This window comes from Abramis brama, assembly GCF_963993115.1.
Source record: "Abramis brama genome assembly, chromosome: 10".
NCBI classification, from domain to species: domain Eukaryota; kingdom Metazoa; phylum Chordata; class Actinopteri; order Cypriniformes; family Leuciscidae; genus Abramis; species Abramis brama.
The window spans coordinates 43906975-43933135 of record NC_139972.1 but is presented as its reverse complement, the minus strand read 5'-3'; the positions used below and the strand labels follow the sequence as shown (position 1 = coordinate 43933135).

Here is a 26161-nt window from a genome sequence, read left to right as displayed (position 1 = left end):
TTTGCTCTTGGAAACAGTGCCACACATCTTCTGGCATCGTCGTCATGTGAAAAAGTTATGGTATGAGCTGTCTATGGTTATTAAGGGAAAGGTACTCTCTTAGTTTTGCATTTTGAAAATGTAATTTTTGGATATTCAAAGTATGATAACAGTGTGATTAAGGAGGCTTTTGTAATTAATCTGTTAATTTTATTAGTCAAATTTCACATCCATAAGTGTAAGTTTTCTAATAAAAAGACCCTTTTCTCAGTATTCCTTAAAGAATTCGAATATTACTTTTCTACTATTCATTCTAGTACTAATGCAAAATCTATTAAGAAGCTATTATGTTAATGTGTGTACTGTCTTCAAAATCTTTGATTGATACTAAGGTCTTGTATTCTTGTGATTTATTATTGTTTACTTTTATTTTATTTTATATGTGTTTTGTTTGCTCCCCTGGCTCTAAAATTGTATGTTGTATTGTTTTGTTGTTTAAAGCAATAATAAAAAAAAAAAATTCTTCTACGGGGCAATAACGTGAGATACAAGATAATGGAGCCTTTTATACATTGTCGTGTTTCTTTAGAAATAAACAACGGATAAATAGAGTCTTTAAACGCCTCAGATGTAAAGTTATTCGCTGTCAAAGTGACGCCAAAGTGAATGGGAGTCAATGGATGCTAACAGCAGGTGAGGGTCCGCTAGCCAATGGCGGCGCGGGGAAGCTTCAGTTTCCGGCTGCTGGATTACCCCCCGGGTTACACACTGTATTACCCCCGGGTTACACACTGGATTACCCCCCGGGTTACACACTGTATTACCCCCGGGTTACACACTGGATTACCCCCCGGGTTACACACTGTATTATCCCCTGGGTTACACACTGTATTACCCCCGGGTTACACACTGGATTACCCCGGGTTACACACTGGATTCGCAGCCGGTCACGATTAAACACGTTCCCAATGCGATAAGCAGCGCAGCATCGATTATAGCTTTTGAAAGGGAACTGAAGAACTGCAGCGCCATCTAGTGGACAAACAGATAAACGGACAAGATCCACGTTAGTCTTTCAGCAAGATTTTTTTTCTAAAAAATTAATCTTTACTCTCTGTCTCTTACCAAAGATGCACACTTTTTTTTATTTAAAAAGCGTTTTCAAAACCTATTATTTATTTATGCAATATTTTATCGATCATGTTCAGATCTCTTGCCGTCACGTGATATATGATACTTTTCTCAGCCATTCGCAGTGGATTTAACTGACAGGCATTTATATTTATTTATTTTATAGTAGATGAGACAGATTTCCGTTTGAATTTCAGACTAAATGATCCAATCACACCTTACCTAATTCTATACATTACCTAGGCATTCTATAGAATGCCGGATTACACACTTTGCCGGTAACATATAGCTATATAAGTATATTTGAGATTGTCGCCGGTGACAGTGTCGGACACCGGATGTGACGAGCAGATGACGCATGCGGATGTTTGTCTCGGCACGAGCACGTGACGCGGGTTGAGTTATGTCGCTGCTCGAGTTGATAAAGAATGACTTTAAACATCTCGGAAATAAAACACACAAGCGATAGCGAAACACACCACTGTTACTGCGAGGTAAGAAGAGCTCTGTGTATCTGTGTCCTGACAGGTGTGGGCATCACTGTCCCAGACCGGCTGTGTTTAATCAGGCCAGTGTGTTTCCTTAGTGTGTGTGGAAGTAATTAGTTACAGTAGAAAACGAGCTGATGTGTTATATTATTATTATTATTATTATTATTATTATTAATAAACAGAGCGACATGTTTTTGAGAACTTCCGGTCTCTCTCTCTCTCTCTCTCTCTCTCTCTCTGTCTCTCTCTCTCTCTCTCTCTCTCTCTCTCTCTCTCTCTGTCTCTCTCTCTCTCTCTCTCTCTCTCTCTCTCTCTCTCTCTGTCTCTCTCTCTCTCTCTCTCTCTCTCTCTGTCTCTCTCTCTCTCTCTGTCTCTCTCTCTCTCTCTTCTCTCCTCTCTCTCTCTCTCTCTCTCTCTCTCTCATCTCTCTCTCTCTCTGTCTCTCTGTCTCTCTCTCAGCTGTAAGCTACTGTAGGGCATGAAGTATATCAGTATATCGCCCTGTCAGACACATAAATCACAGATTAAACACGACAGGTGTAGAGAGGAAATATGAATACACTGTAAGTGTAACAATTAAACAGGAATAAATAAAACAGGAAGTGGGAGCTGTGTCAGAGTAGTGCCCAATAATCATGATTTATCAATGTAAAAGAGCCCCTTTATCCTTATTTACATTAGATTAGTAGTATTTTTATAAAGAAATATATGCTATCACTTTTTATTAGATGGATTAGAGTCATTCAATGTTACTCTTCTTTAAAATGTAAGTCAAAAAAGTTTTAGCACACATATGAGATCAGCAACACCTGCACATGCGTTTTAAACTAGATTTGTCCATTTCTTTACTGTATTATTTTGTTTGTTAAAAGCACAAGTACATGTGTGTGTGCGGACGAAGGAGTCGCATGTAAAGCTCTGCGAGAGACTGGAGACGGCAGAAGCACTGAGGACCCCAGCTGTCTCACACACTCACACACACACACACACACACACACACACTCACACTCACATCTCACGCGTCTGATAGTGATGATGCAGGCGTGTCCTCCTCTATACTCCCTCCTCTGATGTGTGTGTGTGTGTGTGTGTCCGCAGCTCCTCTGATGTGTGTGTGTGTGTGTGTGTCCGCAGCTCCTCTGATGTGTGTGTGTCATGGCTCCGCCCGGTCAGAAGCGTGTCCTCCTCTATACTCTGCTGATGTGATCTGATGTGTGTGTGTGTGTGTGTGTGTCCGCAGCTCCTCTGATGTGTGTGTGTGTGTGTCCACAGCTCCTCTGATGTGTGTGTGTGTGTGTGTGTGTGTGTGTCCGCAGCTCCTCTGATGTGTGTGTGTGTGTGTCCACAGCTCCTCTGATGTGTGTGTGTCATGGCTCCGCCCGGTCAGAAGCGTGTCCTCCTCTATACTCTGCTGATGTGATCTGATGTGTGTGTGTGTGTGTGTGTGTCCGCAGCTCCTCTGATGTGTGTGTGTGTGTGTCCACAGCTCCTCTGATGTGTGTGTGTGTGTGTGTGTGTGTGTGTCCGCAGCTCCTCTGATGTGTGTGTGTGTGTGTCCACAGCTCCTCTGATGTGTGTGTGTCATGGCTCCGCCCGGTCAGAAGCGTGTCCTCCTCTATACTCTGCTGATGTGATCTGATGTGTGTGTGTGTGTGTGTCCGCAGCTCCTCTGATGTGTGTGTGTGTGTGTCCACAGCTCCTCTGATGTGTGTGTGTGTGTGTGTCCGCAGCTCCTCTGATGTGTGTGTGTGTGTGTCCACAGCTCCTCTGATGTGTGTGTGTCATGGCTCCGCCCGGTCAGAAGCGTGTCCTCCTCTATACTCTGCTGATGTGATCTGATGTGTGTTTGTGTGTGTGTGTGTGTGTGTGTGTCCGCAGCTCCTCTGACGTGTGTGTGTCATGGCTCCGCCCCGTCAGAAGCGTGTCCTCCTCTATACTCTGCTGATGTGATCTGATGTGTGTTTGTGTGTGTGTGTGTGTGTGTGTGTCCGCAGCTCCTCTGATGTGTGTGTGTCATGGCTCCGCCCCGTCAGAAGCGTGTCCTCCTCTATACTCTGCTGATGTGATCTGATGTGTGTTTGTGTGTGTGTGTGTGTGTGTGTGTCCGCAGCTCCTCTGACGTGTGTGTGTCATGGCTCCGCCCCGTCAGAAGCGTGTCCTCCTCTATACTCTGCTGATGTGATCTGATGTGTGTGTGTGTGTGTGTGTGTGTGTGTGTGTCCGCAGCTCCTCTGACGTGTGTGTGTCATGGCTCCGCCCGGTCAGAAGCGTGTCCTCCTCTATACTCTGCTGATGTGATCTGATGTGTGTGTGTGTGTGTGTGTGTGTGTGTGTGTGTCCGCAGCTCCTCTGATGCGTGTGTGTCATGGCTCCGCCCGGTCAGAAGCGTGTCCTCCTCTATACTCCCTCCTCTGATGTGTGTGTGTGTGTGTGTGTCCGCAGCTCCTCTGATGTGTGTGTGTGTGTGTCCGCAGCTCCTCTGATGTGTGTGTGTGTGTGTGTGTCCGCAGCTCCTCTGATGTGTGTGTGTCATGGCTCCGCCCGGTCAGAAGCGTGTCCTCCTCTATACTCTGCTGATGTGATCTGATGTGTGTGTGTGTGTGTGTCCGCAGCTCCTCTGATGTGTGTGTGTGTGTGTCCACAGCTCCTCTGATGTGTGTGTGTCATGGCTCCGCCCGGTCAGAAGCGTGTCCTCCTCTATACTCTGCTGATGTGATCTGATGTGTGTTTGTGTGTGTGTGTGTGTGTGTCCGCAGCTCCTCTGACGTGTGTGTGTCATGGCTCCGCCCGGTCAGAAGCGTGTCCTCCTCTATACTCTGCTGATGTGATCTGATGTGTGTGTGTGTGTGTGTGTGTGTGTGTGTGTCCGCAGCTCCTCTGATGCGTGTGTGTCATGGCTCCGCCCTGTCAGAAGCGTGTCCTCCTCCTCCTCTCTCCTCTGCTGCTCCTCTCGCTCGCCCCGCTGCTCAGCCGCTGCTCCTCCTCCTGTGGGCCGGGTCTCTCCTGGGCGGTGCGGCTCCGGTCCGGCTCGGCTCCGGTGGGAGACTCCCTGCACCGGCTGGCCCAGAGCGTGGCCCAGGAGGCGGGTCTGCAGAACCGGGGGCAGATCGGGCAGCTGGAGGGGCACTACCTGCTGTGCCAGGGGCCTGAGGACCGGGTGGACCCCGGGGCGACCGCGGCGGCTCTGGACCAGAACCCTCATGTGCTCTGGCACTCGCAGGAACAGCTGCTGCGCCGCTCCAAGAGGAGCCTGGCCTTCAACGACCCCAGATACCCCAGCCAGTGGCACCTGGTGAGTGCTGGAACACACAACACACACACATCACGGGTTACAGCGTCTAGGAACACGCCACTTCTGGTGTTTTACCGGTTAGTCGACACAGGTAAATTAAAATCGAGGATTTTTTAAAAGAAGTACTCAACTTAAAGGGTGGTATAATGCCCTTTCACAAGATGTAGAATAAGTCTCTGATGTCCCCAGAGTGTGTGTGTGTTTTAGCTCTAAATACCCCACAGATATGTTTATACAGCATGTTAAAATTGTCACTTTTTGAGGGTGAGCAAAAACACACCGTTTTTGAGTCTGTCCCTTTAAATGCAAATGAGCTGCTGCTCCCGGCACAGAGGGCGGAGCTTCAAGAGCTCTTGTCCTTTTACCTCTCACACACACACACACTAAAAATTTCAAAAACTTTAAGGCTTTTATGTTCAAACTGGAGTCAGACAATGATGGAGAGACTCAAGAAGAAGTGACCACATGTAGACAACACTTCTGAATGGTTAGTTGATGAGTTTATGTAGCTTATCTGTAATAATAATAATAATATGTTTATTTTTTGTAGCGCCTTTCAAGAACCCAAGGTCGCTTCACAAAATAATACAAACAGTTGACAGACAAAGAGACAAGCAATCTGCTTATTATAACAATCAAACAAGCAGAAAAGCAGATGGAGACAACCAATAACTGCAAATAATTAACATGAGAAGTTATATAATCAAAGAAAACATCAATTTCGATAAAGTAAGCACGCAACATAAAAAATGAAAAAGTGGAAGACAGAGAAATAGAGAGGAAAATAATAATTTACTGAGTGTGGTCAGGAACAGGACTCCCAGATCCCGCACAGTGTTTGACGAGGAGTCGAGCAGGACTCCCAGATCCCGCAGTGTTTGACGAGGAGTCGAACAGGACTCCCAGATCCCGCAGTGTTTGACGAGGGGTCGAGCAGGACTCCCAGATCCCGCAGTGTTTGACGAGGGGTCGAGCAGGACTCCCAGATCCCGCAGTGTTTGACGAGGGGTCGAACAGGACTCCCAGATCCCGCAGTGTTTGACGAGGAGTCGAACAGGACTCCCAGATCCCGCAGTGTTTGACGAGGAGTCGAACAGGACTCCCAGATCCCGCAGTGTTTGACGAGGGGTCGAGCAGGACTCCCAGATCCCGCAGTGTTTGACGAGGGGTCGAACAGGACTCCCAGATCCCGCAGTGTTTGACGAGGAGTCGAACAGGACTCCCAGATCCCGCAGTGTTTGACGAGGGGTCGAGCAGGACTCCCAGATCCCGCAGTGTTTGACGAGGGGTCGAACAGGACTCCCAGATCCCGCAGTGTTTGACGAGGGGTCGAGCAGGACTCCCAGATCCCGCAGTGTTTGACGAGGGGTCGAGCAGGACTCCCAGATCCCGCAGTGTTTGACGAGGAGTCGAGCAGGACTCCCAGATCCCGCAGTGTTTGACGAGGGGTCGAGCAGGACTCCCAGATCCCGCAGTGTTTGACGAGGAGTCGAGCAGGACTCCCAGATCCCGCAGTGTTTGACGAGGAGTCGAGCAGGACTCCCAGATCCCGCAGTGTTTGACGAGGAGTCGAGCAGGACTCCCAGATCCCGCAGTGTTTGACGAGGGGTCGAGCAGGACTCCCAGATCCCACAGTGTTTGACGAGGGGTCGAGCAGGACTCCCAGATCCCGCACAGTGTTTGACGAGGGGTCGAGCAGGACTCCCAGATCCCGCAGTGTTTGACGAGGAGTCGAACAGGACTCCCAGATCCCGCACAGTGTTTGACGAGGGGTCGAGCAGGACTCCCAGATCCCGCAGTGTTTGACGAGGAGTCGAGCAGGACTCCCAGATCCCGCAGTGTTTGACGAGGAGTCGAGCAGGACTCCCAGATCCCGCAGTGTTTGACGAGGAGTCGAGCAGGACTCCCAGATCCCGCAGTGTTTGACGAGGAGTCGAGCAGGACTCCCAGATCCCGCAGTGTTTGACGAGGGGTCGAGCAGGACTCCCAGATCCCGCAGTGTTTGACGAGGGGTCGAGCAGGACTCCCAGATCCCGCAGTGTTTGACGAGGGGTCGAGCAGGACTCCCAGATCCCACAGTGTTTGACGAGGGGTCGAGCAGGACTCCCAGATCCCGCACAGTGTTTGACGAGGGGTCGAGCAGGACTCCCAGATCCCGCAGTGTTTGACGAGGGGTCGAGCAGGACTCCCAGATCCCGCAGTGTTTGACGAGGGGTCGAGCAGGACTCCCAGATCCCGCAGTGTTTGACGAGGGGTCGAGCAGGACTCCCAGATCCCGCAGTGTTTGACGAGGGGTCGAGCAGGACTCCCAGATCCCGCAGTGTTTGACGAGGAGTCGAGCAGGACTCCCAGATCCCGCAGTGTTTGACGAGGAGTCGAACAGGACTCCCAGATCCCGCAGTGTTTGACGAGGGGTCGAGCAGGACTCCCAGATCCCGCAGTGTTTGACGAGGGGTCGAGCAGGACTCCCAGATCCCGCAGTGTTTGACGAGGGGTCGAGCAGGACTCCCAGATCCCGCAGTGTTTGACGAGGGGTCGAGCAGGACTCCCAGATCCCGCAGTGTTTGACGAGGGGTCGAGCAGGACTCCCAGATCCCGCAGTGTTTGACGAGGAGTCGAGCAGGACTCCCAGATCCCGCAGTGTTTGACGAGGAGTCGAGCAGGACTCCCAGATCCCACAGTGATTGACGAGGAGTCAAACAGGACTCCCAGATCCCGCACAGTGTTTGACGGCCACATGGTAAAGTCACCCAGCATCAGGACTCTGTCACGCCGGCACAGGCGAGAGTGAGAAGCTCAGTCAGGTCAGAGAAAGGGTGTGTATTACATCTAGGGGTCTATAAATCAGCACAATCAGAAGCGGAGCGGGGCCAGCACGCTTAAGTGATAGACATTCACAACTAGGAGCATCAAGAACGTCATATTTAGTCACTTTATAATTGTTCTTAAAGATCACCGCCAGATCACCACCTCTGCCACTGAGTCGAGGTTTGTCAGATAACTATATCCAGCAGGGGTTAGACGGTTCAGTTCAGTGAAGTCATCAGGTGTTTGCCAGCTTTCAGTCAGAAACAGTAGGAGTTGCAGTCATAAAACCATCAGCGTTTAGCAGACCGATGGATATAACGTGTTGCGAGGGTAGTCCACCAATCAGATGTAGAGGTTTCCAGTCAGGAGGGACGGTTTAGGTTATCGTTAGCCAGACCCAGCTGATGCTAGGTGTGATCCACTAAACCGCTCGCCAAACAAGCGGGAACAGTAAAGTGAGGCCACAGCTCTCCACGTTAGCCAGAACCACACAGAAACGCTACTCAATGAACAGAGGAAGCGTACCCACGAGAGTGCAGGTAAAGCCGGGACAGTGGGATCAGAGGGCTCGCGGGGATTTCACAAAGTGAGACGCTGAACAGAAGTTTGCACAAATTGTCCAAGGAATGTCAGAGGGACTTCAGAAGATGTGATGCTTGAGTCCCAACATCACAGAGCAGTTCAAGAAGCTTCACTCAAACATCCAGCGCTGTCCCGAGAAGGCACATCCAGAAGCCCTGTTCCAGCAGTGTCGCCCAGAAGAAAACAACACCTTGACATGAACAATTGATGACGAAACGTATCAAGCGATGAACGATGAGAAGCGGCAGCCATCTCGCGCACATCGTACTCTCACCACAAGTCAAGAGCCTCAGAGACTCGACATCAATGAAACGTTTATTATAGTTATCTTCTAGTCATTGATTAACATAATCTGTCATGATAATCTATAAATCGTGCTCAGGGGGCGGGGTTTATGTAAATTCTAGGGTTGGTGATGTCACTATCCCGGGAGGAATGTTGTGTAGTCTCTACCAGCCGTTTGCTGTAGTCCTTAAACAGTGATTTCTGTAAAACCAAATATCTCCCTTTGCTTTGAACTTTGAGCGTTGTGACTTTGCAGATGTTGTTTATGCTAAAACAGCAACATTACACACTAACTACAGTTAGAAGAGTGAACTCATACTCACCCACCGCTTTAATCCAGGAGATGCTCAGCCCTAATGGTGTCTGATTCTCTGCAGCACAACGATGTGAAGGACGGGATGGACATCAACGTGACGGGCGTCTGGGAGCGCAACATCACCGGCGCCGGGGTCACAGTGGTCGTGGTGGACGACGGGGTTCAGCACACCTTGGAGGATATCCAGCCCAACTACGTAAGTCAATCGCCATCTCTTTTCTTGTGAGTGTTTTCTTCTTTTTATTTATAAAACGCACAAACAGAACGTAATCCAAACACTGAGAAACAGGTGACTGCTTCACACATGAATGTGTGTGTGTGTGTGGGACTAAATGACACACACACACACACACACACACACACACACACACACACACACACACTCCAGACGAAGATCCTCCTACCAAGCCAGACGCCACTATCACTGTGATTCAACTCTGTTAGGATTCAGTATTTTTCTGCTGACTCTTATGAAAAGGTCTTTGATGAAGTAAGACCAGATCTAGTTATAGATAAAATATAAAAACCTATTTTAATGGTTATTTTTTAAACTCTTTCTCGCCATATATATCCAGTGTTAAACTATAAACAAACACCCCTAACTGGGATGAAAACACAGGCTTAGACAGAGGAAATGGGATATGTAATAAGCCAGAGGTGAACTGAATGGCAGATGATTAGAAACTACAGCAGCCTAATAAAGCACAGGAGCAGGACAGTCAGGCCGGAGCTGCTGATCGGGGTTTGCTCTTACACCTGTAGACCTTCTTCCAAGCCTTTTCAAAGAGAAGACTCCAGCCAATGACCAGAGGCTCTGAGACTGTTAAAAGCTTGATGGCATGGAGAGCAGGTGCGCTGGCTGATGAAGTGGACAGAAGATCCCCTGCTGATACAGTCCGTCTCTGTGCTGTGGGGAATCTGCGTAATCACGGCTCATCGGATGTAAAGATCCTGTCCTGTCCTGATCCTGTCCTGATCCTGTCCTGATCCTGTCCTGTTCTCCTGCGATTCGGCGTCCTTCAGCAGAAGACAACAAAGGTTGTGTCTCAGTCAGCTTCTAGCTCGTGAAGCAGCAGTTCACCAAGGGTTTACGAAGGGATAGTTCACCCAGAGATCATTAATTACTCTCCCTCATGTCCTTCCAAACCCGTAGACCTTCCTTTATCTTTAAAAACACAAATTAAGATATTTTTTATGAAATATGTCACTCCCCTTCTGAAAGATCTACACTGGTTGCCCGTTAAATATAGAGTTGAGTTTAAAATCCTATTACTTGTCTATAAATCTCTAGCTCAACGCTGATCTATCTGTCTGATTCACTCCACCACTATAATCCCTCATGAAGACTAAGGTCTGAAGATCAAAACTTACTACAGTTTCCAAGAGCTGTCTCAGTGTCGGGGTGATCGAGATCTTTCCTCCTCACTGCATTACAGCTGCTTCTGCTTTATCTGCACTCACATGTAGTCTCAAAACATCTCTCTTTTCATTGGGTTTTAATGCATTGCAATGTCTTGTTCTCTTCTGTTTCCTTTTATTTGTCATCTTTATGGTCTTTTATTTTGTATTGTACAGCACTTTAGTCAGCCTTGTTGCTGTCATTAAATGTGCTTAAGAAGTAATCTGAACTGATGTGACTTCAGTGTTTTAACCTCAGTTTTATGAAGTGACGAGTACTTTGTTTGTGCAAAAAAAAAAAAAAAATTACCACTTTATTTACAAAATATGAATTGGGGATTGGGAATGGTGTTCACAAGAGCACCTGTTGGAGATTGATATTTAATAAAAAAGCAAGAAGGGTTTTCTGTGATAATTGGCCCAGATGTTGCCGACAGAACATGAGATGTATTGACCCTGAATGTGAGATTTGTTTAATGTGTTTCAGAGTCCCGAGGGAAGTTACGACCTGAACTCGGACGACCCCGACCCCATGCCTCATCCCGACGGACACAGTGACAACCATCACGGCACGCGCTGTGCCGGAGAGATCGCCGCGGTGTCCAACAACAGCTACTGCGCTGTGGGAGTGGCGTACGGCGGGCGAGTGGCAGGTGTGGCTCACGCACCTTAATCCAAGAGTCAATATAGAGATTTATTCCCCATTACACTGAGTTACACAGATCGCTTTATTCCCCATTACACTGAGTTACAGAGATCGCTTTATTCCCGATCCATTGTAGCCTAGTACACTCTTTAGGAAACTTGATGGCCACATTAAAATTGCAATGTTCACGATGTTGCTTAATTTTAGTAGTACGTCAGTGATATTCTCTCCATTGCCCAGCCCTGCTGTCATGCTTGACTACAGGTGTGTGTGTGTGTGTGTGTGTGTGTGTGTCTCAGGCATCCGGGTTCTGGACGGACCCCTCACTGACAGCATGGAGGCGGTGGCTTTTAACAAGCACTACCAGGTCAACCACATCTACAGCTGCAGGTGTGTTTTTGTGCCCAGATCAATCAGGCAATGACACACTTCTAAACACTGTTACGCTACTCATTTGCTGTAGTTGAGAGCTCTTGATGGTCAATACTGTCAGTCCTACACTGGCTATAATGTTCATTTTTCTAGGAAGATAAACAATAAACAAGATAAAGCTTTAAAACTAGCTTCCATTTGTTAGTAAGGTACATTAGTTAACATTAACTTACAGTGAGCAATATTTCTAAAGGATTTATTCATCTTAATGTCAATTTCAACACTTTATTTGTCATGTCAGCATTAATGAACGTGTCTTTTGAGATGATGTCCAGCCAGTTTGCCTGTTAGGCCCCTGAGACTGACTCGAGTGACATCAGCTCTTTAGCAAACTAATGTTGTAACTATTTGAAGTACATAAGTCTTCTGTTCCCTTTCGAATGGGAACTCGCACTGCTTTTGGGGAAGTGCTCCGCGTGAACCGCTTATCCAGTCACGGCAATCGTTATTGGCCGGAGACAGCCTATGACGCCACTACTAATGCGATCCAGAAGTATATAAGGGGCGCCTAGAGAACATGTCATCCACCTTTTCGACTTCAGGGACTGTTCTGTTTGTACGCTTCAACCTGAAACTTCAGAAAGGTAATCATGGCTTGTGGAAAACGCTTCAGGAAGTGTGTGGATCCGTGTCTTAAGGTATTTGACACCTGATGTCACACAGCTTGTGCGTTGACTGTTTGGGCTCAGAGCAAGCACGATTAGTTCTTGAGGGAACTGCTTGTGCCAACTGTGAGATTTTTCCTTGAGAAAACTTTGCTCTCGTCTGGCCCTCTTCTTCGGGGACAGATATCTGTGCCAGGTGATTCAGGGCTTTCAGAGGGAGTTCGCCGAGGAGTGTGAGAGAGTTGTTTATCTCGCGAGTTTAAGCTGCCAGATGAGGATGTGTTGTCACTAATGTCCTCTGATCTGACAGCGAGTGATCTGCTGGACAGCTCAAGAGAGCAGGAGATGCTGATGGGGGCGACGAGGATTTCCTCACAGCCACCCTGCCCCGCGTATGATGAGTTGTGAGTGTTAATGTAACGCACTTCAGCGAGGCTTCAGCTCGTGGCAGACTTGACAAACGGTTTCTTTCCAGCCATAACGCTGCTCAATCTATACAATGAGATCGAAAAGGCATGGAAGAACCCGTGTTCAGCGTGCATTCATCGGCATCAGCGAGAGAACTACGCTGATGCTGAGGGGATACGCGAACATGGGTATGTGTCGATGCCCCGATTGATGAGATGAACTATCTCACGGCTGGAGAGGCACCGGCACTGAGTGCTCCGGCCCTGCCTTCTGAGCTACTAATATTTACATTGTGCGTATATAAGCGGCTGTGTTGCGGAGAGGCTGGTTTAACTTGGCTGACATCTGGGAGAAAGAAAAAGCCTTTCTTCTCGTTGCACCAGTGTCGCCTCTGTTCGGCACCTCCGTCAAGACGGTGATGGGAAAGTTCAGAGATCGGAGACAGGGCCAGAGGTCCAGAGTCGCTTCTCCTAGGAGCAGGTCTCAGAGAAGGCGAGACTCGCGGAAGAAGGCTCTGAGAGAGGTGATCCAGCTTAAACGCTCTGAAGGACCCCTTCCTCTGAGGGTGAATAACAACCTCTCCTATCTTCTCTCCTCTCTTCTCTCGAGAGGCCCGCCTTTTGCATTCGGTGTAAATGCTAGTGGTGTTACAGGGTAGATAGCAGCACAGGTAGCAGGCTACCTTCAAAAAGCCTCCCATGCCGATATCTCATGGGTGTTGTCAGGCCTTTCTCTCTAGAAAGGAAGAAGCAGTGTGCTCAGCCCTCCGAGCTGAGTATAGTTGCTAGTTTATCCAGCAAGGCCTTAAGTTGAGATAGGGTTTTTCCTCTGAGCCCCTTGAAGATAAGAATTCAAGTCTTGAGGTTGAATGTCCTTGGCCTCTTACTGAGGCCTCCATTCCCTTGGGTTTAGAAGAGAATATAAAACCTGTCTTGTAAAAAATACAAGATAATAGGACTTGACCCTGATACATTCCTCAGGGTCAGTTGATAGTACTCCATTATTTATCCAGTAGGGTCATTATTTATGACCGTCGAAGCTGTAGGCCTCACAGTAGGCCTCCTCGATAGTCCGGTAGCGTAAGATTGTACTCCCCTTGCTTTAAAGGGTCGATAGCACTTCTGCTGAGTACACTGCCTGTTGGCAATGTTAAATAAGTATAACCAGGCCCACAGAAATGTCTGTGAGAGTACCTAAGACGTCTGAGGCTAGCTCTGCTAACAGTCCCGCTATCAAGTAGTTAGGCCTCAACAGGCCTCCTTGAAAGCGGCTCCCCAACGAGTTGGATGCTTAGCATGGCAAAGGCATTAAGTATCATGTTGCAAGCCCCATGGAGCCTCCCTGATTTTAGCCCAGAGCCTGGTCAGTACTTATCAGGTTGAGCATAGTGTTCCAGAATCCATCTGAGGATCGCTCTGTAAGAATACTTAACTCCCTAAGTCTGGTCGGAAGGTCGAAGGACTCTCACAAGCCCTCCCTGCTAGGTCAGCCCTAGAGCTGGAGGCGCTCCCCTGTTGGGGTCCCTTTAGAGTGCCCAGGATGGAGTAGAGTTACTCCCCTCGTTTTAGAGGGTTAGAAAGCACTATGCTGAGTTCTACTCTCTAGGATACCCGTGTCTACGATCCGGTCTGTGAGCGATCACTGCCATTATCTGCAGTTCTCCCTATTGGATGCCTCCACAAGTGAGGCAAATAATGTTAAAGACTCTGTATAGGAAACTGACAGGTTGTTGGCAAGTCAGTAAATTAGACCCGGACAGCCTCCCTGGTGGCATGTGGGGTTGACTTCATGTCCCTCTCAGAAAGTGACTGGACGGGACTTCTTTTGGACCCACTGTCCATATTCCCTTAAAGGAACCCTTTCCACGGAAGCTGTTGGTTCCAAGCCTTTGAGCGGCCTTGGTAGACCTTCGTTGTTCAAATGCCACTTTGAGTCTTATATCTTGGGCAGTGGCCGTAGGGAATACTGTCACGACAGCCTGTATGTGACCTGAAGGGGGAGTGTTTATTTGCATTTCAGTGAAACGGCCATTTCTGACGTTTCTGTCACAGCCGTAAATTGGCATGCAGTTCCCTCAGCATGGTGCCGTTGGTATATCGTTCCCCGAAGCGTCATCGACGCTGTGCGAGTTCCCTTTCAAAAGGGAACATCTCAAGTTACGACTGTAACCTCTGTTCCCTGAGAACAGGGAACGAGACACTGCGTCTTTCGCCATGCCTCGGGATGCCTACTGAACAGTCCCTTCAGACGAAAAGTGGATGACATGTTCTCTAGGCACACTAGTAGTGATGTCATAGGTTGTTGCCGGCCAATACGATTGCCGTGATTGGATAAGCGTTACAGACACCGGTTCACGGGGAGGAGTTCCCTAAAAGAGTTAATCGACGTAGTGCGAGTTCCCATTCGAAAGGAGATATAGGTTACAGTCGTAACCTGAGACGTTTTACGTCTTTATTCAACTAATAATTAACTGTACTTTTTTCACAGAATTCATTAATCTTAGTTAATATTGATTCATGAATATGTTAGTTCATAAACCATGAACGTATGCAACGTTTCCACTGAGAATGGTCACCTGACATGTATTGTTTGTCTTGTAGCTGGGGACCGGATGATGATGGTCGTACGGTTGATGGACCTCATCCCTTAGGCAAGGTCAGTCTGAATATGCATCTCATCAGTGTAATGCAGTTTATGAAGGAGATTCATGAAGCCTTCACCATATGAGCGGTTCTCTGTACTTTCACCAACACACAGCGGTGGCGCTTCGGCCATAGCTTTAACAGATCAATAAAGCAACCAGAGTTCAGCCAGCGATGGTATAGAAACACAATTAAAGGGATAGTTCACCCAAAAATGAAAATTCTGTCAGTAATTACTCACCCTCATGTTGTTCCAACCCCGTAAGACCTTCGTTCATCTTCGGAACACAAATTAAGATATTTTTGATTAAATCTGAGAGCTGGATCACTCCTCCATAGGCTTCTAAGTGATTGGAACTTGCCGGCCCAGAAAAGTTATTAAAGACATCGTTAAAATGGCTCAATCTTAAGTTTATCAAGCAACGAGAATAGTTTTTGTGTGCAAAAAAAACAACAAAAAACGACTTTATTCAACTATTCATTTCCTTCTCTGTGGGCCTCGAGTGAGTTCACGTAGTGTAACAGCATAGCGTTTCTTTGTTGTACATTTACTTTTTGCGCACAAAAAGTATTCTCATCGCTTTATAAACTTAAGATTGAGCCACTGTAGTCACTTGGACTATTTTAACGATGTCTTTAATAACTTTTCTGGGCCAGCAAGTTATAATGTCTTAAAAGCCTATGGAGGAGTGATCCAGCTCTCAGATTTAATCAAAAATATCTTCATTTGTGTTCCGAAGATGAACGAAGGTCTTACGGGGTTGGAACAACATGAGGGTGAGTAATTACTGACAGAATTTTAATTTTTGGGTGAACTATCCCTTTAAAGTAGTTCACCCAAAACTACTAATAATCACTCATTAGTCCTCTCTCCCACAGGCGGCGCTACAGCACGGCGTGATCGTTATAGTGTGTTTTAGTGTGATTTTGAGGAGTAATGCAGTCCCTGCTCTCTCCCACAGGCGGCGCTACAGCACGGCGTGATCGTTATAGTGTGTTTTAGTGTGATTTTGAGGAGTAATGCAGTCCCTGCTCTCTCCCACAGGCGGCGCTACAGCACGGCGTGATCGTTATAGTGTGTTTTAGTGTGATTTTGAGGAGTAATGCAGTCCCTGCTCTCTCCCACAGGCGGCGCTACAGCACGGCGTGATCGTTATAGTGTGTTTTAGTGTGATTTTGAGGAGTAATGCAGTCCCTGCTCTCTCCCACAGGCGGCGCTACAGCACGGCGTGATCGCGGGCAGGAAAGGTTTCGGCAGCATCTTCGTTGTGGCCAGTGGCAACGGAGGACAGTATGACGACAACTGCAACTACGACGGCTATGCTAACTCCATCTACACCGTGACCATTGGTACAGTTCTCTCTGCTCCGTCTCGAGTGTGTAGCCCTGTCTGCTTCAGATGTGTATCAGTGTCAGTGATGTGTGCTTGCAGGAGCGGTGGATGAGAATGGCAGAAAGCCGTTTTACGCTGAGGAGTGCGCCTCTATGCTAGCAGTGACCTTCAGCAGTGGAAGCAGACAACTGCGCAGCATTGTAAGCATTAGCATCCAGCTAAAGTCTGCTCTATCCCGTAGGTGTTGGGTGAACATTCAGATGTGTGTTCTGATCCAGAGAGAGCCGTTGTCATTAATCGAGATGAAACCGCTTCACAAACAGTGTTTCAACACATAGTTTCATTAATTTTGTCTTAGTCATTCACATTATAGAGCAAATCGACGTCTGAAAGTAACTTGAAAAGATTGTATCAGTTACAATGGTCCACCAGTAGGTGGCGACAGAAGTGTTAAAGAATTTATTGAATCATTCAAGAGATTCGTTCAAAAACCTTCATTCATCCAATATATGAAACAAGTGAAGTCTTTATGAGTGAGTCAATGAATCGTTCATTCAAACCAATTATTATTTTTAATTTTTTTTTAAATAGACGCAGCAATTAACATGTTGCCAGAACCTTTAGTAAATTACATGTTATTTAGTTCTCTATTCAGAATATCATGGTAGAATCAATTCATCCCAGTTTATCCAGAATCGTGCAGCTCATGGATGAATTCGATCTATAACATGCATTTAGAAAATAGCATTGCATTTTAATTTCACGCCGGCTTTAATCAAACGCACTATTACAATGTAAAACTTCAGTATATTGAAGTGTCAGGTATTTGACACTGGAGTTCACCCAGATCTAGTTAGAGAGGAGAGAGTGTGAGTGTGTGTGCGCGCTCTCCTGACGTGTGCGTCCCGTGCCCAGGTGACGTCGGACTGGTCTCTGCAGAGTGGCACGGGCTGCACTGACGGGCACACGGGCACGTCTGCAGCGGCTCCTCTGGCCGCAGGGATGGTGGCCCTCATGCTGCAGGTGCGGCCCTGTCTGAGCTGGCGGGACGTGCAGCACATCATCACCTACACCGCCACACAGGTAACACAAACTTAGAATTAGCATGTTTGTAAAACACAGTTATCATTTAATTTATTCAATGAACGCATGCTTTGTTTAATTTAGTTTGTTTTCCTCGTTTACCTACACATGGTCCAGATTTCACAGATATTGTCCACATGTCCAAAGCCTTGCTCAGTCTGTCAGTGCTGATCCGATTGGAGGACTGTCACAGTTAGCAAGTGTGAATGGCAAAAAAAACCCCACATGAAATCTGTTATTTTTACAAATCCGTTTCAAGCTACATTCATATGTGGCCTGCGCATACACATCACAAACATCTTGGAGTGAAACTCCTGACACTAAGGCCTAGAGGCAGCTGTACTGCTAGTAGAGTGGGCCTGTACTGCTAAAGGCAGTCCGGTCGGTTCATAAGCAAGAGAGAGAGCCTCGACTATCCATTTGCTCATTCTCTGCTTAGATACAGGGGACCCTTTATTAGGAGGTCCAAAACACACGAACAGTTGTTCTGATCTACAGAACGCAGACATGGACGCAGGCATCCAATGCCCTAACTGGACACAGCGGATTATTTCTTTCCTGGTCGGCATCCCGGAGTGGAGGAGGACAGAAGGCCTGCAGAATGATGGATCTGGCCACATTAGGGCCTTTACCATGGCGGGCGCAAAGTCCAAGCACGAAGGGGAAACCAACAAAGCTTGGAAATCTCCTATCCTTTTAAGAATAGTAATATCCAGGGGGAACAACATTCTTGAGAGTCAGAAACTTGACTGGAACCTCATCAATAGGCTCAAAGTGAGCCAGGGATAGGCCTTGGAGCACCACGGCCAAAGCCCATGCTGGTTCCCTAGTGCGTACTGCAGGCCTCAGCCTCAAAGTGCCACGGAGGAAACATGTTACTTAGGACTCTCTCCCTAAAGACATACCACCCAAAGGAACCAGCAATGGCCACCATATAGACCTTTAATGTAGTGAACCGCCCTTTCAGGAACTCCAGCACTGTACCAACAGGGCAATAAACTGGGTCCAGCTGACGACGACCAGTGCACCAAGAGGTGAAAACTCGTCACTTCAAGGCAGACAGTTTCCTCGTGGAGGGAGCTCTGCAGTGTAGAATGGTCTCCACAACCTTGGTTAAGAGACCGGTGCCTATGAGCTGAGCCCCCTCAGAGGCCTTGGACAACAGGTCCCTCCTGGTCGGCATCTCCAGAGAGGAGCCGTCGAGGAGAGACACTTGATCTGAGAGCCACACTCTACCTCGTTGCAATCAGGGTGAGCCAAACTTTGTCCTGGTGAACTCTCTCCAGAACCCCTTGGGAGCAGAGCGATCCTCCATTCCCCGGGCCTCAGCCCCTGTCTCCACAGGGTGTCTGCTCCTATATTCTGGGCCCCAGGGATGTAAGCCAGTATGATAGTATCTTCACCTGGGACCACAGGAGGATTTGGTTTGCAGAGTGGACGCGAGTACACATGCCTCTGGTGATTTATATAGGGGACCACCGATGAGTTGTCTGTGTGGATGATCATGGCAGGTGCGCTGTATATTTTCCTGCTTCTTTGTCCTTTGCCAATCACCCCTATGCTTGAGATCTATTGTATTAAACCAGTCCTTGGATCTCATATGTGGTATGATCTGTCTTAAGGTTAGCATTTTGAATTTAAGCTGCATGACAGACTTATTCAGAAGGCGCAGATCCAAAATGGGACACAACCCCCTATCCTCCTTTGGAACGATAAGATACCGGCTGTAGATACTGTAGTTTCTGTGTCGGGAATAGGTGCCCATTCTATGGCCTCTTTCGCCACCAGAGTTTTACCTCCTGTTCCATGACCAGAGCCTGCTCGGGGGCCACCACTGTGGGCACGACCCCCATGAACCTGAATAGTGTAACCCTGCTTGATTGTTCGCAGGACCCATTGAGATATATTTGGCAGTAGCTTCTATGCTGCCAGAAAATCTACTAAGGGAACCAGCCTCTGGAGTCTGGCCTCTGGTGTTTTCCGAGCGACCGGTTCGATGTCCTCTCTAAGACCCTCCTCAGAGGGGGCGACTGCTACGTGTTCGGGCTGTTGCTGAGATGTGTGCCCGTGGGAGACCGCTGCGCACTGAAGCACACGAGGTGGCAGGGTTGGGTGAACGGCCCCCTGAGGGCACAGAAGGGATTTGGGCGCCGTGTTCTGCGTTGTTGACCATTTCTCTTCGGAGGGGACTACCCTCAGAGGCCTGACGCCATAGACGTCAGGACCTCTTTTCCGAAGCCTTCTTGCCAATAGGAACGGTCCTCAGATCCGCCTTACTCCTCGAAGGCTGCGGATGAGAGGGCCGTCCTGGACCCCCTTCTTTATTACGGGTAAAGAAGCTCTGCTTTTGTACCGCACGGTACGAGGAACTGGCTGTAGTGGTTTGGGGCCGCTCCCGCTCAGCATCGGGGCCTCCAGGCGCAGACTGAGGGGAGAGAGAGCTGGCACGCGTCTCCGTCACCATAGGCCACCGTGCCCTTTATGGCCAACTATAGAGAATAGTGTGATGTATGTTTTAATAGGAGGCCGGTTTCTTCCACAGGCCCCGACGAGGAGGTTGTGCTCGCAAGGGCAGAAAACGGTTATCCAGTTTTGATTTAGAAAAAAGTTATCGCGCAATTATAGAAGACAAATTACCAATCAGTAATAAAATTAGAAAAATGTTGCTGCTGTTATATTATTATTATTATTATTATTATTATTATTATTTATTATTTCTACCATTAATCTTAATGTGTTACTGATGTGTGTCCAGCATGACGCACAGGCGGACTGGAGAAGGAATGGAGCAGGTTTCCATCACAGCCACATGTACGGCTTCGGGTTGCTCAACGCCTGGAGGCTGGTCAACGCTGCCAAGGTCGAGTGTGTGTGTGTGTGTGTGTGTGTGTGTGTGTATGCTCATCACAGCACTGCTGCGTTCAGACAAACACAGTTCGCATAAACAAGCTGAGAGTCTGTGTCTGTGTGTCTGGCAGGTTTGGGAGTCCGTCCCCTTCCTGGTGTCCTACCAGAGCCCAGTTCTAACGGCCAATGAGATCATCCCAGCCCATCCCAAAACACTCACTCACACTTGGAATGGTAAGAGATTTATATGGAGGATATTCTTTGGATAAACAACAGAACTCGGGATGAATTGTGGGTAGAGCTCTTAAAAACAGCTGAAATCAGAATGAAAAATAAAGATATTAGATTCTGCATAGATAAAAGAATGGAATGAATGAGTACATTTTCTTTATTTCAGTATTTAAATGTATATTAACTGAGATCTGATGATTTGCTGTTCTGCGATCAGTAGTTGGCCATAAACAGGGCTCTTGTGACGCAGTGTGTGCTGAGCAAGGCTCTGTTAAACGGACCCGTCCCGCACACAGCAGTTTCTGCCCTTACTTGGACATGTTTGTCAGTGTTTGTGTGTTTAAGTGTACAAGTGAAAGTGAAATGTTGCTTCCCTCTTCAGTTTCGCTCACACCTTTCTCTCTGTTTTCATCTGGTCTCTCTGTCTTTAGTCAGTTGGTGGAGAACCGCTGCATTTCTTGCTCTGTTTGACAGCTCTTCCCTCTCTGAAAAACTGTGTGTCTTTTGAACTGAATCTTCTGACACAATTCAGCAGCATTTGCTGATGGAGAATATCATGTGTCCGCTTACACAGTATTTAGAAGTGACTTCTGCAGCTGAGCATCACTAGACAGCACTAATGGAGCAACGCACAGAAAGCGGAGGAGGCCTGCAGGCCTGATTTATGCTTTTATTTTCTTCCTGTGACACTAATGTGCTATTTTTACATTCAGGCTTTTATTATTAGTCTTACTCTATTAAAATGACAGACTAGATGCTCTAGATTGAGATCCTCATATCTCTGGCATTGGACCCCATATAGTGCCTTTAAAATGAAGATGCCAAAATAAATGTTTATTGAGAACCAAAGTCTAAAAGGATATTAAAATATCTTTAATACTTGAGTTACAGGCATGCAAACTTGGGGCAAATGTGTTTTTTCTTCTTCACTTCCAACAGTCACTGTTGGCATAAATATGCAACAAAGATTGCTTAAGTCAATAGATTTGACTAAAAGACCTACAAACCACCTAATAAAATAAAATAATGATGCTGCCATATTTCCAATACCCCCCCCCCCCCCCCCCCCCCTGTAAATTAGCTTCAAATCTCAGGTGGAAATGGTCATTTTGACCCCCTCTACAACATGAGATATGGTGGATTTGACATGGAAAGACCATGGATTTGACATGTGTGTTTACGGGATGTGTGTGAACGCAGAAAATCTCTGGCAGTGTGAATGAACCAAAATCAGGCGATCCTGGGACACATTACCAGAGTATTCTCCTGAATCTGTGTGTGTAAGGGCTAAAGTGACCGCAGCCTAATATTCCTGCTGATGTCTGTCATCGTTAATCACAGAATAACAGAGGAGATCGCTCGCTCTTGACTGAATAACTGCTTTAGCTTTAATAACGATTAAACTATATTCAGTGTATAATTTATGCAGTGAAGAGCACTGTTTACAAGGTTACACAATACCTTACAAGTACCTGGTGTTTAGTTCACTTCAGCAGGGCAGGAGAACAGTCTGGGCCGGCACACCCGGGCCTGTAGAGAACACTAGCGCTGATGATAGAAACGGCTAAATCTGACATTTATTACAGTGGGTTTATGTGAAGATTGTTTTAAGTTCATTAAATTAAAAGGAGTTATATATTTTTAAAGCCTATTAAACGTTCAAATTGATAGCTTTCCATTATACTGTAATCAGGGGCGTAGCACCAAATGTTGGGCCCCGGTCACAGAACCAAGGGGTGGGCCCCTCACAACACCAATATATATATCAATATATCTTTGTGGGCCCCCTCTTCGCCAAGGGCCCCTACTCAGTTCCACTATTACCCCCTGTCTGACGCCCCTGACTGTGATGTTGATATAATTAATGGTTAAAATCAAGGGGAAATCGAGAGCCATCAGTATCAGTGATGCTGGCCTTCATTCATAGCGCTTAAAAGATGACATTAAACACATATTTAAAATATACTGTCTTCATGTTGCTTTACATTATTTTGGAGATTTAACGTAAAAAAAAAAAAACATGTAGTGCTGTTAATCAATTAAAAAAATAACTAATCAATCACACATTTTTGTTCTGTGATTAATCGCGGTTAATCGTCATTAATAAAATATATTTTCATTTTGTAATAATTTGACATTTAATCTCCAAATTAATGTAGAAACGATATAAAGACAGTAGCCTACATTTTAAATACTTGTTTAATGGCATCTTTTTATACCAATACCGCTACTGATGTCTCTATGAAATTAATTTTTGTCAATTTTAGCCATTATAAGCATTGGGAATTACAGTATAATTAAAAGCTATCAATTTGAACATTTATCAGGCTTTACATAATATAACAACTTTTCATTTAAGTGAACTTAAAACGATCTTCACATAAACCCGTTATAATGTCACATTTACCTGTACATGTACGCTGTTATGTTTATTATTATTTATTTTTTTTAAACTAATGTTTCTAATAAGTTACTAGATGAGCCTGTTCGGGGGGTGTGTGTGTGTGTGTGTGTGTGTGTGTGTGTAGAGAAAACATCCGAGGATCATCAAGTCATGTGGACCACAGACCTTATATATAAATAGAGAAACCCCCATTATGAAAGTCATAGGAACATCCGGAGGGAGCCGTGATGGATTAGCCTTCTGGAATTAGACGTCCCGCCAACACTAAATAATCGAGCTGAATTGCGACGACATTTGTTTGGCCCGATGCGAGTGACAGGCGCACACACACACACACACACACACACACACACACACACACACACACACACACACACACACACAAAGCATGTCTGACTAAAACCTGATTATTTAATCAATTTAATGCCTCACTTCTGAGTCTGCATGAAGTACTCTTCGTATGTAAACCCTGCTGCGTACTTGCGCTGTGTGAACGCTATAATCTGCGTCACGAGATGGACGTTGTGAATGCGTCAAGGATTTCTTCTCTCTTTGTAATTGCTTCATATCAATCTATAATGTCTATAATGCAGAACAATAAAGCTAAAGAGCTCTGTCTCTCCCTGTAGTGTCGCGGTCTGACCTGCGGCGCTCGGGCATGTGGACGCTGGAGCACGTGTCCGTCACCCTGACCATCGTCCACCCCCGGCGCGGGGACGTGGAGGTCTCGCTCGTGTGTCCCAGCGGCATGACCTCGCTGATCGGAGCCCGGCGAGCGCTGGATGTGTGAGTGTCCACACACTCCTCACTGCTCATGTGTGTGTTCTGTAGGCCGCCCGTGCGAGTGTGTGACGTGACCCTGTTTGTGTGTTACAGAGACACGACTGGATTGACAGACTGGACGTTCTCCACGGTGCGGTGCTGGGGAGAGAGCGCGGAGGGGCAGTACAGTCTACAGGTCACCGACCACAGTAAGACATCGCCTTCTTTCCTCTTAATAACAAATAAACACAACAGCAGAAGTGGCGGCGGGCAGAAAACAGCGGTTAAGAAAGCCTCTGATCACAGCGCTGTGTAGATGTGTGTATCGTTCATCTAAACAGCCCTTCACAGCACAGATCTCTGTCTTCAGGAGACTCGACTCTGGCTCTGGGCGTCCTGAAGTACTGGAAGCTCACGCTGTACGGCTCGTCTCTGTCTCCGCAGCAGGTGAAGGAGAGGCAGAGGTGAGAGGGACAACACTAGAGATGACCAACCTCTGATTTTACGGTTTACAGTTTCAGTATTAGCGCATGTGTATGTAGGCGATGCATTTGCATGAAAGTGTGTTTGCATGTGCAGAGTGGTTGAGGACGCGATGGGGGGCCAGTACCTCCACAGCAGCTTCGCCCTGCCCTGCCCGCCGGGGATAGATGTCCCTCCTGAGGTCGTGAGCCCCTTCACCTCCAGCAGCCTGAAGGTGTGTGTGTGGAGCTACACAGGCAAGAGCACATGCTATACCCTCTGTGTGTACATGAGCATGAGCAGTGTTGTGTGTTCTGCAGTCTCTGCTGCTGCTGGGCTGCTTCGCCCTCTTCTGGTCGCTGTACTACACCCTGGAGGTGACCCTCACGCACTGGGACTGGCGCGGGTGCGGCGTGAGGGCGAGAGACGGCGGCTCCATAGGCCTGGAGGACAGTCAGGTGGTGGAGATCCAGCCCGAGGCGGACGGCGAGGCCAAGGTCCCGCTCATCTCTGCGGAGGAGAACACGTAGCACTCAGGAAACCCACACCTCGCTTCTGTCTCCCAGTCTCCATCTCTTCTGTCTCCCAGTCTACATCTCTTCTGTCTCCCAGTCTACATCTCTTCTGTCTCCCAGTCTACCAGTCTCCATCTCTTCTGTCTCCCAGTCTCCATCTCTTCTGTCTCCCAGTCTACCAGTCTCCATCTCTTCTGTCTCCCAGTCTCCATCTCTTCTGTCTCCCAGTCTACCAGTCTACATCTCTTTCTGTCTCCCAGTCTACCAGTCTCCATCTCTTCTGTCTCCCAGTCTCCATCTCTTCTGTCTCCCAGTCTCCATCTCTTCTGTCTCCCAGTCTCCATCTCTTCTGTCTCCCAGTCTACATCTCTTCTGTCTCCCAGTCTCCATCTCTTCTGTCTCCCAGTCTACATCTCTTCTGTCTCCCAGTCTCCATCTCTTCTGTCTCCCAGTCTCCATCTCTTCTGTCTCCCAGTCTCCATCTCTTCTGTCTCCCAGTCTCCATCTCTTCTGTCTCCCAGTCTACATCTCTTCTGTCTCCCAGTCTCCATCTCTTCTGTCTCCCAGTCTACATCTCTTCTGTCTCCCAGTCTACATCTCTTCTGTCTCCCAGTCTCCCAGTCTCCATCTCTTCTGTCTCCCAGTCTCCATCTCTTCTGTCTCCCAGTCTCCATCTCTTCTGTCTCCCAGTCTACATCTCTTCTGTCTCCCAGTCTCCCAGTCTCCATCTCTTCTGTCTCCCAGTCTCCATCTCTTCTGTCTCCCAGTCTACATCTCTTCTGTCTCCCAGTCTCCCAGTCTCCATCTCTTCTGTCTCCCAGTCTCCATCTCTTCTGTCTCCCAGTCTCCATCTACATCTCTTCTGCCTCCCAGTCTCCATCTCTTCTGTCTCCCAGTCTCCATCTCTTCTGTCTCCCAGTCTCCATCTCTTCTGTCTCCCAGTCTCCATCTCTTCTGTCTCCCAGTCTCCATCTCTTCTGTCTCCCAGTCTACATCTCTTCTGTCTCCCAGTCTCCATCTCTTCTGTCTCCCAGTCTCCATCTCTTCTGTCTCCCAGTCTCCATCTCTTCTGTCTCCCAGTCTCCATCTCTTCTGTCTCCCAGTCTCCATCTCTTCTGTCTCCCAGTCTACATCTCTTCTGTCTCCCAGTCTACATCTCTTCTGTCTCCCAGTCTCCATCTCTTCTGTCTCCCAGTCTACATCTCTTCTGTCTCCCAGTCTACATCTCTTCTGTCTCCCAGTCTCCCAGTCTCCATCTCTTCTGTCTCCCAGTCTCCATCTCTTCTGTCTCCCAGTCTACATCTCTTCTGTCTCCCAGTCTCCCAGTCTCCATCTCTTCTGTCTCCCAGTCTCCATCTCTTCTGTCTCCCAGTCTCCATCTCTTCTGTCTCCCAGTCTCCATCTCTTCTGTCTCCCAGTCTCCATCTCTTCTGTCTCCCAGTCTCCATCTCTTCTGTCTCCCAGTCTCCATCTCTTCTGTCTCCCAGTCTCCACTTCTTCTGTTCGGAC

The 26161-nt window shown here is 47.5% G+C and overlaps 1 protein-coding gene across 1 annotated transcript; it reads left to right on the top strand.

The window, feature by feature from the left end:
* Positions 1-1468: 1468 nt before the first annotated feature.
* On the top strand, positions 1469-25693 carry pcsk7 (proprotein convertase subtilisin/kexin type 7). Its single transcript, XM_084126531.1, has 16 exons — positions 1469-1604; positions 4474-4893; positions 8946-9080; positions 10770-10935; positions 11228-11318; positions 14974-15028; positions 16227-16365; positions 16448-16548; positions 17264-17431; positions 20187-20291; positions 20410-20512; positions 23543-23699; positions 23790-23884; positions 24046-24139; positions 24255-24372; positions 24458-25693. The coding sequence occupies exons 2-16, from the start codon at positions 4495-4497 to the stop codon at positions 24665-24667; spliced, it is 2136 nt and encodes a 711-aa protein (XP_083982657.1). The 5' UTR covers positions 1469-1604; positions 4474-4494; the 3' UTR covers positions 24668-25693.
* Positions 25694-26161: the final 468 nt, after the last annotated feature.